Raw genomic sequence first — 13,365 nt, 5'->3', positions numbered from 1 at the left:
AGCCAAATTTCCATGTTATGCTAACTTCTCAGAGCTGAATTTTCAGGGTAATGCTCAAAGGATGATTAGGAGAAAGCATATCGCTCAATATTTACTTTTCCATGGGTGTATTTTATGTTTCTCTTGGGATTCGAATTAATCGAGATTGAAATAAACAGTGCCAGGCACTAGTTCATCTGACAGCAGCAGATGGTTGAAGGAGAAAAAATGTTGGTCTTAGGAGATCGAAACTTGGTGGTCTGATGAAAGTGAAGTTGTTTGACCCATTTCTAGCTCAAGAATCATGAAATTTTTATCTCCTCTATAGTCATCGTTGACAGGTGCACTTGGGGAGCCTTACATCACCTTAATTACTGAGAACTCTTTTTTTCCCAAGAAGGTTTTGATTTTTTTGTTTTGCCTGCAAGGTAGATGCTTCAGGCTGTGGTAGATGAAGACCTCAAAGATTACTTTCGGTGCTTTGTTATGATCTCTTGTCTGGAGATATATTAATTAGAAAGCCCATCGTGAACTGTTACGCTATTGATGACAGAATATACCACTGCTTATACGTTGGACCATATGTAAAAACCAAAATGATAATGATCCAGATAATGTAGTTTATTAGTTGCAGAAACATCTCTTCCTTTTCTATCATCTGAGCTGTTGAAGGATGAACTAAGTCCTCCAGCAGCCGGCTTTGGAAGAATGATCAATGTTGCAAACACAATTAATAAATAAACAATGCTATTGATGTGTTTTACACATATGGCTGCAAAAAGTACAAAAAATATTGCAGACATGTATTCCATGGATAATGTTAAATTTCAACCTGACATTCCTCTCTGTCATTAGCAATAATTTAGATGTTAAGTATGGAGTTGTAAAAAAAAAAAAAAACACACACACATATGCTGCATAAAGCAGAGTAATTAGCTACATTTCTACAAATCTCCCCAAGCAGCCGTGGCAATTAAGAAAAGTGAAACACATGTATTTGTTTTAGCACTCAGTAAATACATTTGCATAGGAAGTTTATCTCAGTAAATAAAGACACACAGCGTGGGAATCCATCACATCAAGCGATGCACCAGGGGGGTTGCTACCCGACTCAAATGAATAATGATTACACACTTTGAAGTGAACTTTGATGTAGAATTACCCAATGGATAAATAAAAATATACAAATATAAATATAAATATTGAGTGGAAGTAGTCACTGTAAGCATGTGGGCCAGGGTTCAAGTCCTGCGGTAAAAAAAAAAAAAAAGTGGACTGATTGCAGGACGAAGGCCCATTCTTGAGCAATACTCATTACTATGGGAAAATTAAGCTCCAAATTTGCACACAATGAAATCCTTTTAGAACTCTTGGAACCATTTAAGGGATGCAAAGTTTCCAAGAGAACACATTTGAGATCTTAGATGAGCACAACCGATTTAAAATAGAATAATATCAGCAAATGATGACCACCCGATAAAACTAATTTTCACATCGCACAATTGGCAATCTAAAATGTTGTCGCTGTATGAAATGTTGAGCTCAATTTTCAGAGACTACAGTTGAGTGAGCAATTAAGTGTTTGTTGTCCTTTTTGCTACACGTATGCCAAATAAGGGAGCACCCTCGTCAAGGGGTGTTAGAGGGAAGTGGAAAGAGAGGACAATGCAATGGGAGTTGAAGCAAATGTCTTCTCACAAAGAAACATTAAAGTAGCATTTTATCGTTTCACGATTAAAAGTGGTTGACAATACTGTCCATGCTCAGAAGATACGAGTACCGTGTGAGCGCCGGCATCTCAAAGAAGTTGGTGACACATTTTCAAAGTGAGTGTCTATTTTTACCCTTGTGACAGACTGAAGGACTGATGGAAGAACTAAAAAGCTGTAGGCCAAAACAACAAACGAGTTTCTTCGAAAAACTCGAGGGAGGCGTGCAGCTGCCAACACGCAGCTGAGCGTCAGAGGGGACACGCAAAGGCTGGCTGACATACCCCCCCCACACACACACACATATTGTAGGGCCCTCTCAACACCCACACAAACTGTGTATTTTCTGGACACCCATTGGGGTCCCCTGTATGTAGGTCATTCTACATGGGGAACATCAACAGCTGCGTCCCTCTCTGAAGTATCACATGCAACACATGGATATAAATATGCACTTATAATACATATACATAAGTACTCATGAGTGCACATAAGCACCTGAAACGTTGATGCTTATATGCAAATAAGTGAAGGAGCAGCTTTTTTGGGGGGGTTTGGGCACTGTCAAAAACTGTCAAACTCAACTCAAACATATTGCATCATTTATTCTATTCAGCGTGACATTTTTTGATTTAATGCAATGGTGTGCCGTGTAAGGGTTTTAATAAGTTGTTCCACCTTGAAGCTAGCTGGTTGATGCCATTGAGAGCTATCATGCTGAATTAAACGGATGTGCTGTCATTGAATTCGGAGTCATATTGGCTGTCGCTGCCAGGGAACAAATGTCAAAAAGATAAAGCAAGGCCATCGTGAGAGGACATTGGCTATAAGTTTAAAGAGGATTTTGAGTGGGTGCACTGGAACAAATATTCAGACATACATCCAAATATATTCAGAGCGAGAGCTGTGTCGTCTGCCTGAGGTTGACCTTCTCCAGTGCGAGATGTGGTGATTTTAAAAGTCTGCTGCAGTCAGAGCGAATCAGAGATGTCCCTCTGCAGTCTGGTGACACTTTGAAACAAGTAGCGCTCAAAGCTTGCTGTGGGCTGCACTTACTAAGCTTGTTTATGTTGGCTTTCTGATACTAACATGACGAAAGTGGCATTGACATCATTCACACCGTTGGATGCTTGGGGAAAAAATGGTGCATTGGTTTTTGACACAGAAATAACTGTTCAGATTCAACATGAATGTGTGAAAATGATGACATGTTGATTGATAATTCCTCCATCACATCATATCAGTTTGGATCCCCCCCAAAGCATTTATTCATTTTCTACAAATATGTCATTCATACTATGCTATGCTATGCTATGACTCAGACTTCCAGGCCACTTGTAGTCTCTGAATGTAAAAACTCTATAGTATGGAAGAGAGTCTATACCATCATTGATTGGCATCTCACTCACTGCTCAAGCCATTGGCCGAACTACATATCGATCAATAGAGACAGCAACCTGATAGTCAAATTCCATCACCCAGTCTTGGGTACTTACCAGTGCTTGTATTAATTATTCTACGCAGTATGTCATTCATTATCACTGAAATGACCCACAGCACCAGGTTACCTTTCCAGTAGGATAGACTATAGCATCTAGTGAAATTGTTTTTGTACATTTCTGAGTTCCTTTTCCCAACTTTTTAAAGAACAAACTCTACAAGCAAGGCCAACCTTAAGGGATGCGAAGAGAACAAAATGACAATATACAAAAGACGTTGCTAAGTTGTCTTCTGTCAACCGTTTATAAAACACCCTTATTCATGTGGACAATCTCTCTTGTACCACTGCAGCAGAATTTCTCCACACCCTTGACTGGCTTAGTCACTGTTTCAAACCAGGGTTAGGATTTGAAATTAGGTATAGGGTTTCAAATTAGGGCTTCAAACTCGGGTTAGGATTTGGAATTTGGGTTTAAAATAAAAAAATAGGGTTTCGAAGTAAAATTAGGGTTTCACAGTAAGGTTTCAAATTGCATTCGGGGTTAGGGTTTCAAATTAGGTTCAACAATTTAAACTGGGGTTTAAAAGTATGAGTAGGGTTATACATTTACTGCAACCATCAAACTATGGTTAAGGTTTCACAAGAGTTTTAAACTCGGGATTGGGTTTCAAACTCGAGATAGGGTTTCAAAGTAGGGTTTGAAATTAGGGTCAAGGTTTCAAAGTAGGGTTTCAAAGTACTGTGTGGGGCAAGGAGCTTAAAGGGCCAGTTTGCTGGAATCTATCAAAGTGATAAAACGGCAGTCTGGGTACAAAGCAAAGCTACAGAATGTGCCGGAGCAATTTGAATAGAAATAAAAAAAAAAAACTTCTTTAGGGTTATGACCATTTTATTCCATCTACCATGCTATTAAACATGGGCTAAAACTAATACAAATGTTGTAATAACAGAGCGCAGCGAGGGACTTAACAACAAGCAGCACCTGCAGCAAAGAATTGCTGATGCGTGCACTGTTGATGATGTGAGTACGCCTCACTGAAAAGAAAAGAAAAAAAAAAAATTTCACCTGCGTGAAGAAAGGTTCATTCAATGAGACATGTCACACACTTCAGCCCTAACAGATTAAACTCAACGTTAAATGTGTACAGCGGCACGGTGGCACTTTTCTCCTTTCAAGACCAAGTGAAAAGTTATTTTGTCTGTGAAAACACAAGACTTCCACAAGGCTGACGTGATGCTCATCAACAGGCGAGGAGATAACCTGTGAATTTAAACATATTAATTAAGCATTAACAGCCATCTTGGTGTGCAAGCTCAATGAAGCGTAACCTGGATCTGTCAGAGGAAAGCCACAAGGGTTTAGTCCCATAATTCAACAGCAAGGAAGGTTAGAGTCAAATTATTTGCTGAGATTGTCAGATGGGAATATTTCCAAATGCATAAACATGAATGAGGTCACTTTTAACATACCTTACCTCAAGCAGGTGTCACAGAGAAGAACAGCGATGAAGTAATAGAGGACACTAAAGTATGGTACAATGTAGAGATTTTGCACAAAATGTAGTGAACTTGTTGCCTCTGATACGAGCCCCATCTGACGTAAATCATTAGAATAGTCGATATTTACAAGTAATAATAAATAAATAGATAAATAAATAAAGAAATCCTGTAAACTGCGACATTCAAAAAAACAGAACCAGCCAAGAGTTCCTGCGAGTATATCCGCTTTTTGTTCAGCTAAACTGATCCAGATTTAATGCTAAATCATTTTGTGATTATATTGACTCAAGATCATTATTATTTCAGCATAGAAAATAAAAGAAAATTACAGTACTGTAATTGTTTTAAAAATCAAACCCAAAGGTTCCAGGAAAGTGGACGGAAGACATGAAAACCCGGTTTTTCAACATTCTGTATTTTTTCTTTGGCCACACAAAAATGCATATTTACGTTATTCTTGAAAGTTGCACTGACCGTGACTTTATGTTGTCCAGTGAGGTTGGGCCACTCGCACAGTAATTGGCTCTCAGACAAGGTGAGAACGCAGGGGGTTTCTCCGATGAGCACCGTATAGTTCAGACGACTGTTACCCGGGGCTGCTGGGATCAGGTTGCGACCCTAAACGAAAGCAAGGACAACTACATTGAGGAAAAAAACAGCCAATTGCAGTCATGAACATCATTGACATCATTTGACTAATCACAGGCAACATATAAACCAATTCAAATGCACAAACAGTGAACACGATTTGGGGTCTTCAATGAACCTAACAAGGACTATCCACTATTTTCGTGTTCCCATCAACAAATGAAACATTAGGGCTTTAGTTTCACACCACTTCTATGAACACAACACGAGTGGGCTGAGAAGTCTCACTTATTTCTTGTTTGAAATTTGCACTCTGATGGAACGAGGGAAGTGAGCTATGTGAAACAGACAAACTGGAGGAAGATGATTGCAAAACAACATGAAACTTGGCAACTTCAGGAAAGTAAGTGAAGAGAGTCTATAAAAGAAATATGTGGGAGTTAAGAGAAGTGAGTGAGAGGTGATGGCTTCTGTGTCTCTTGTTGCGTTGGAAGTGCGACACAAAGACACTACCCCCCCTTTGTAATTCGATTGTCCCTGCAGGAGACTATAACCCACTTCACAACTTTGTAAACATCCAGGAAAACACTCACATGCACACACTTATGCACGCACATGCATCATTAAAAAAACAACCTAGATCTATCTACTACTCTGCAATGCAAAATGACATGCACATTTAAATATGTGCATCAAAAACTAAGACAACCAAATTAAAGCCAAATTAATTACAAAGGCTGAGTGCATGTGACTGAAAAAAAAAACAATAAGCAAAAAGGGCAAACACAAGCACTGCATTCCTGACCTTAAGTATCAGCGGCGATGTCGGTTTAAGCTCCATTATGCCAGATGAACTGAGGGGTTCAAACACGGGGTCCGGATAATAGCTGAAAGTCTCATTGACCACTACCAAGGAGTTCACATTGTCCATGTAAAATCCAATCTCATCGGGACCGGTGCCGGTTTCGGAAAAACCCAGCTCAGAGTCTGCCACAGATGGAGCGAGGCAGACCATGATTGAGTTGTTGTATACTGTGCAGTTCTGTAAATGAGAGCATGAGGATACAAAAGGTTAAGTGAGTCGAACCATGATAACATTGCTGTTCTGTCCATTTCTTTGTGACAGTCGCGTGGCTCACTGACCTTTGAAATTTTGTCAGAGGTTTAGACAGAAGTAGACAAGCAATCAACACACTTTCTGTCACTTTAAGCAGAAGACGTTGGAGAATGATGTTTGTGCTATGGGAATCTTACGGATTGTGTACGTTTCAATTGTAATTCCGAATTCAAACTTTTGTTAGAATGTAGGATAAAGTCAATAATTGCAGCCACATAGACTTGTTCATTTTCAACATTCACAGTATTTTCAAAGTAGCTTCCCTTGTTATGCAGCAAAGCAGTAACCATCCCATTGCTGCTAATCTTTTAAATAAATATCTAAAAAGAAAAATACTAAAATGGTCAACTCTAAAGAGTCAGAGTTTGTGTGTGTCCAAATAATACTTACATGAAAAGACTCTGCCTGCCCATACTTGGCCCTTATCTTTGGTTCCTGGATTGTCGCAAGATTGGTCCCACTCACTGTCAGAAGAGTTCCACCACTGCAGAGAAGAAAAATGTCAATTATACTTCAGCAGCAAGAACAACCTCAAATAAAACGGATTATTACGCTGAAAAGAAATTAGGCTTTTGAGTTCTTCCCCCTTTTTAGTTACATATAACAGATTCCACGTTTTCAGTTTAGCACTATGAGATCTCAGACTGCTGTAATTTTCTTCCTCTACTCCTCCTCATTACGTTTATGTGTGCGTATACTGTAGGTACGTGTATATATGTGAAGAATAAATCACAATGGAGAATATTGTTGTCCATATTGTTGCATACTAAGTGTGATGTATTTCCATACATTTTAAACTGTTTCCACTAAGATTGTTTTGGAGTAAAAATCATGGAGGATGTCCCATTATTGATTGAGTTTGCTAAATGATCCAGTCCTCCACCGGCGGTTGCCTTGGCTGTAATTCATCTGCTTTACAAACTATACACTCACTTGCATCCATCACTTATGTCTCTACACTCAATTATAATTGATAATGCATTCAGCTGCTCCATTGGCACTGCCACTACGGATGACTCGATCAAATAGAAGCTACTGACGTTGCATTTAATTCAAGTGTAGAAAATAAATGGACACTTCCTGATAGCACCAACACATTCCATGAATTTCTCTGATATGAGACTATATGAGACTTTTCTAACCTCCACCATTAGCTTGGTCTCTTTTTTGGATCCCAGATGAGCACTTGTCATTGACTCATTTTAAGTGCTTTGCCTTCATCCAAATTGATCGTCATCGGACTTGTACAATGGTGATGCCCTAATACTCCCTTTAAATGCCTTCCCTCACTTACCACCGCTTGAGTTAAAGTGCCAATTCTCTGATGGCACGCAAAGGCAGACAATGAGGCCGAGATGATCAAATGAGATTTCACGTCTAATCATCTCGTCATACTTTCTGTTTGAGCTGAGGTGTGACGGTGACATTGTCAGTAACATGCCAGACAAATGAAAGTGTTCTGTAATTTTCTACCTTCAGGTTAATGTTGGTGGGTTTTTTTCTTGTGCTGTCTTCAGTTTAACAGACAATTAAACATTTTGTTTTAATGTTTTTCCTGATTTTCTCCATGAGTAGTTTAATATAATTTTATCAATATTTGTATCTCTTCCAAAAATAAAAACAAGCTAAATTTGACTCTCCTGTTGGATATTTTCAAATACGAAGCAACAAGAAGTTCAACAAATATGTCCGATGATATTACACAATTAATATGGCAAAGCAACAAGAAGCTTAATAAATACTAGGTTTAATGATATTACCCAATTAATGTGCCGGCTCTCTAGAAAGAGAGCCTCAATAAGATTACACCTTTATTCTCTTCATTTAATAAGAATTATAAAATGACACAGTATATAAACAAATTATCTTATTCTTATATAATAATAATCTATATAATATGATGTTAACCCATGTCTTAACCCTTAGATGCTCAAGTGACTGTACCCTACCCACTTCATTTTTTTTCCCCACGTATGCATCTAAGGGTTAAAACTCGAGTCAGGGTTTCAAACTCGCGTTTACAACTAGGGTTAGAGTTTCAAACTAGGGTTTCAAACTAGGGTGAGGGTTTCAAATTAGGGTAAGGGTTTCAAACTAGGGTTTCAAACTAGGATTAGGGTTTCAAACTAGGGTTTCAAACTGGGGTGAGGGTTTCAAACTAGGGTTAGGGTTTCAATCTAGGGTTTGAACTAGGGATTCAAACTTGGGTTAGGGTTTCAAACTAGGGTTTAAACTAGAGTGAGGGTTTCAAACTAGGTTTAGGGATTCAAACTAGGGTTCAAAACTAGAGGTAGGGTTTCAAACGGGTTTAAAACCTGGGTTTCAAATTAGGGTTAGGGTTTTAAACTAGGGTTAAGTTTTTTACTGTGCTCTTCAGGTAATGCTTTACTCATGTTCAATGTGGCGTATTGAGTATATCTTTATTTAATTACTAGCTGACATGCACTGCAGTAGTCCATTATATAAAGTTGTGCAATAAGAATTTGCTGAGGTGGAAACTTAGAAACTTGATTGTCGTTAGCCGACTCTTTAATTAACACTCAGAGTAAAAGCATGAATGACCAATTGACTATGACAACCCCACTCTCTAACATTGATCTCTTTCAGAGTAAAAACTGACTTCACCATGATGAAAAATCTCTGAAGGTACCAGCAATTTATCTCTGTCTGAAGCCAGTGTCAGCTCTGATTTGGAATTTACATCTGGCCCTGTCCAGATATAACAGGCAGAAAGATTCCCTGACTTTGAAAATTTATGTAGCTACTTAGTCAATACAAAACTAAAAAAAATCAAATTTTAACACTCTACCAAAGTGATAATGTAACCTGTAGTCAATTTTAATGGCAATGATTGAATTAAGAGATAAGATTTGCTGTTCGTTAAGCTAATTTGAGACCATTTACTGCTTCTAGGTGTGAATACAAGTTTGAATAGCTGTCTGTCTCTAAGCAACTTAACCATTCAATTTGTTCAAGTGCTAACACTATGACTGTATCACTGCCATCTTGGTGGGAAAGGGTAAAAACTGTCAAAGCCTAACTACATGTTTTTCTTTATAATTGTGTTGTCGAGCTATTGCAACAATTGGATGAAATGAAAAACAATCTAGTGCGTAATGCTTTTTCCCGGCAGTCTTTGCTTGCCTTGTTGCTTTGTGTGATAGGTATAGCAAACTGTAGCTAAATAAAATGTAGTCAATTGATTTCATGAAACAAAAGTTTACCTGGCAATGCTCCAGTCCGGTTCAATCCTCAGCACAGTGGGGTCTTCGGTATAATTAAACTTGACCTCTGGATTTCTGAGCTCAGCGTCATCTATGTCTACCAAGACAGGTGTACTTCCTGGAGCCAGGCCAGCTGGTGTTATGCATACTATCTCATGGGCGTTCCTCCTGGATGGAAAAACAACATTTTCTGTTTGGACTGTTATGTACAAAAGTTGATGGACAATTCCCACCAAAAAAAGTACAATTTACATTCTAGGACTTAATCAAATACCAAACAATTTACATGACTGTCCTTAAAGTATAATCATTAATTGTAATACTTAAAAGTAAAAGTCAGTTTTAGCTTGGAGGTCATAGGCAACACCAAACTCTTAGTTCCTTCCCAGGGGCTTCTATGTGGGTCAAACTGCATTCAGTTTTGTCATCAGTAAGTGAAGAACATGTTGAATTGAAGTGAGGTAAAAATATTCAATGTCAATGCCTTCAAAAAGTATTGGAAATATGTGAACATAATAAGCTAAAATGTACTAATGAGCGCAGAGAACAGAGTATATCCATTCTACTATGGGTCCATATTCAATTGCTGCAGCTATGATGCAGACGGCTAAAGTGTTAAGTGTGTGCGAGTGTGAATACCGTGTGTGGACTGTGGATGGTTAATAACTATTTATGTTGTTAACATGAGTGCTGAGTTCTGTCAAGCTAACATAATCAAATATATATTTGCTACAGCTACGTCTAGGCTGCTTTTCTAGGACATGACTACACAACAGTAATGCGGTATGGACATGCATCTGTCTATGTATGTTTTCAATCTCAGTGAGTTGACTCTCAGTCACCGTCATTGAAATGAGGCTGGTGTACATACCTTGGTGATGCAAGTTGTGGAATTTGTATTCCTGTTTTTCTATCTCTAAGACCCTCCCGCTCCCCATTTACCTTTGTGGCGAAATAATATATAATGTCCTTGTCGTCTTGTCACCATAGCAACCCCTTTTAAAAGCGTACATCAGCAACCTTGACAAGATGCTACAAACTCGGAGGCAGAGTTCAGGTCTGACAGATAAAGACGGAGTTACAGTGAAGTGGAATCAACTGGATTTACTGTGAGGGGGCTGCGACAGAAATGACTGCAGCAACATCAAAGCTAACACACAGTAGTTGCTTCAACACAGATTAGCAGCCAGGGGCTAATCCCCACGTTTGACATGCATGCCACTGTTGTGATAGCCAGGAATGTTCTTCTTGCCTGAGATTAAGAAAAAACCTACGTGAGTTCAGGGCAAGTGCTGCTGTGTTCCTGTGAAGAATACTTGTGCATGCACATATGACATACACCTGAAAGAACTGACAGCAAAGGTACACAGGCACGGCTCATCCTTCATGGTGCTGATACTGCTGTTTCTCACACATGAACAACTACTTAAACAGACGTGTTGGCTGTTACATTCTTTCTGCTCTCTTCCCAGGCTTTCCAAAAGTATCATCTCCAGTGAGGTTTTCTTGGGTCAACAAATGTCAAAATCACTTTTGTTGAACATCAAACAGGGAAACATTTGTTGCAAAGAAGCAAAAATGTCTGTATCATTGTGAGTGACAGATATAGTCTTACTTTTTAAAGTGGCAGGGTTGTGGTCCAATGCTGACAGAGACAGAGCTGCCTGCATTGAGGTAGCTTCCCTCTATGGTAACACGGGTGCCCCCAGATATCGGGCCCTGAGAAGGCTGGATGCCGGTAAAGAATGGTGTCTGGAGAAGAGACACGTAACAAACAAACACAGAGTATTTTTTTTTTTTTTTTAGACCTAGAAAATTTATTTTAACAAGAAAATAAAACAATAAAAAAATCAACACATCATTCCTCCACTACATTGATCAGGTGTGCGCCACCACCAGACTGTGGACCGGTATGACACTGTAGGTTGTTTGGTGCATAGATGTAAAGAGTAACCAAAAAAGAAAAACAACCTAAAAAGCTACTGCCACTTGTGCTTCTATTGAAATGCTCAATTTGGAAAAAGCACACATATACACCTCCAAAAAGAGAGACAAAACAAATGAGTTTGGAGAGTGTCTTCAAAAAGAGGAACAGGCTGAGACATAAGAAGATTAATGAAGGTTTAAAGGGTTAAGGTTTAATAAAGGTGTTCATGGTAAAGCCGTCTCAATGTCTATTGTGCGGTCCTTACCACAAACGTGAATGGCCTCGGGGAAAGGGCCCTGTAGTCATTTACACAGTTTCTCACACACACTTCCACCTGAGCCTCTTGTACTCTGTATCCTGTTGCATCATTCAGCAGACACACGATTCTGTTGGTGGAGGGATGACAGCAAGAGGGAGAAAGAGCTCACAGTGAAATTAAGAATCAAGATTTACACATTTGTATGCACAATAAAGAGCCGATCACATTATATCACTGTACCAAAACACTTGATATAGTAAATTACTTCTGCAATGTTTGAGGATGTGTGCACAAAGAAAATCAAACTGTGCGACTGAAGGGACAATAAGACAAAAACATACTGTGTATGTGAAGAGGTGGCAGAATGTCAAGATATGGAGATTAACTCAAGTGTGTGTTCTATTCAAATTGAAACGCGCTCTGCTATCTCCACATGCTTTCTCAACTAACTGTACCAGCGAGAGATGGTTTGATTTGCCTGAACTCAATTCCTCAACCGTGCAGGACCCTGCAGAGGAGTAAATGTCAGGATAAAAGGATGGCAAAGTAAGGGGAAGCACATATGTAGGGAGTAATGGAGGGGAACAACAGATGGACTCCTATTATCGTCACATACAAGAATCGGATGTATCGCATAGCATATGTCCCGGTCTGGTCAACTAATAAATTGTTATGAATTGAAGGGGGAATTGTAGGATTTATATTGTCCAATTTTACATTATGCAGGTTTTAAAAACATAGATCATTCTAAATCAAGGATCAGAGAAGCACAGTTAGATACAGACATTTTTAGCACATCTGCCTTGTGGTGTCTGGGTTCAAGGCCTTCCAATGTGGAGTCTGCATCCGGCTCATTGTTGTTTGGAACACATTCGCAAAACATGCTGAAAACCCCTAATTGCTAATAGGAGCAAATGTGAGTATGAATGGTTGTTTGTGTATTTGTATCCTCTGATTTCCTGGAGACCAGATCTACGTATAGTAGTTTAGGATAGCGCTCCAGCCCTGCAGGTAGGTATATCTATACAGATGAATCCATTAGGAAAATGCAATGACTTATGACAAATTCAAAATTAAGCCTCGACAAATACACCTTCAAGATTGTACCTGAATACATACATTGTAGGGATCTATCCTCCAATTTACCTCTCGGCACTCAGGTATTCTGTCTCGATGGGGACGCAGGGCACCTTGCCTAACCTGACACCCATCTGTATGTCTCTGAAGTGTAGACCCAGGTTTTCTCCGAGGATGGTCACCCTGGTTCCCCCTTGGCGGGGTCCTGTGTCAGGAAACAACTGTAGAGAGAGAGAGAGAGAGCGAGAGAGAGAGAGAGAGAGAGACAGAGAGGGAGAGAGCGAGAGCAAGATTAACTCATTGTATTTCATTCTCATCTCTTAATTCAGTGTTAAAATACTCCAATTTAGTCTCCAATTATGCCTGTAAGATAACCTTTCAAGTAATTCACCCACGGCCACACATATTAAGCACACTCTAGACTGACCCATCGATCCCAAGCACACACACCATAAATGATTGGAAATACCTGATAGAAGATGCTACTTGTTAAATAAAAAGACAAAAGGCAGGATATCATTTATTTATTCTCATATTATGGGCT

At 39.2% G+C, this 13,365-nt stretch overlaps 1 protein-coding gene across 4 annotated transcripts in view; it reads right to left on the bottom strand.

The window, feature by feature from the left end:
* The window catches only part of LOC148402575 (plexin-A1-like), a 178,090-nt gene that overhangs the window by 21,977 nt on the left and 142,748 nt on the right, over positions 1 to 13,365 (bottom strand). For all 4 annotated transcript variants that reach the window (XM_088359936.1, XM_088359963.1, XM_088359955.1 and 1 more), the window contains 7 exons: positions 12,891 to 13,042; positions 11,751 to 11,871; positions 11,174 to 11,310; positions 9,559 to 9,726; positions 6,725 to 6,818; positions 6,023 to 6,259; positions 5,104 to 5,247 (listed from right to left, as the gene is read on the bottom strand). In XM_088359936.1, the coding sequence (XP_088216062.1) occupies positions 5,104 to 5,247; positions 6,023 to 6,259; positions 6,725 to 6,818; positions 9,559 to 9,726; positions 11,174 to 11,310; positions 11,751 to 11,871; positions 12,891 to 13,042 (1,053 nt within the window). The remainder of the gene's footprint in view (positions 1 to 5,103; positions 5,248 to 6,022; positions 6,260 to 6,724; positions 6,819 to 9,558; positions 9,727 to 11,173; positions 11,311 to 11,750; positions 11,872 to 12,890; positions 13,043 to 13,365) is intronic.

Source organism: Syngnathus floridae, chromosome 2 (genome assembly GCF_059516105.1).
Source record: "Syngnathus floridae isolate MCC-2025c chromosome 2, RoL_Sflo_1.0, whole genome shotgun sequence".
Taxonomy (NCBI): Eukaryota; Metazoa; Chordata; class Actinopteri; order Syngnathiformes; family Syngnathidae; genus Syngnathus; species Syngnathus floridae.
Note: the sequence above shows the minus strand (reverse complement) of the source record. Positions and strands in the feature narration are given on the sequence as shown.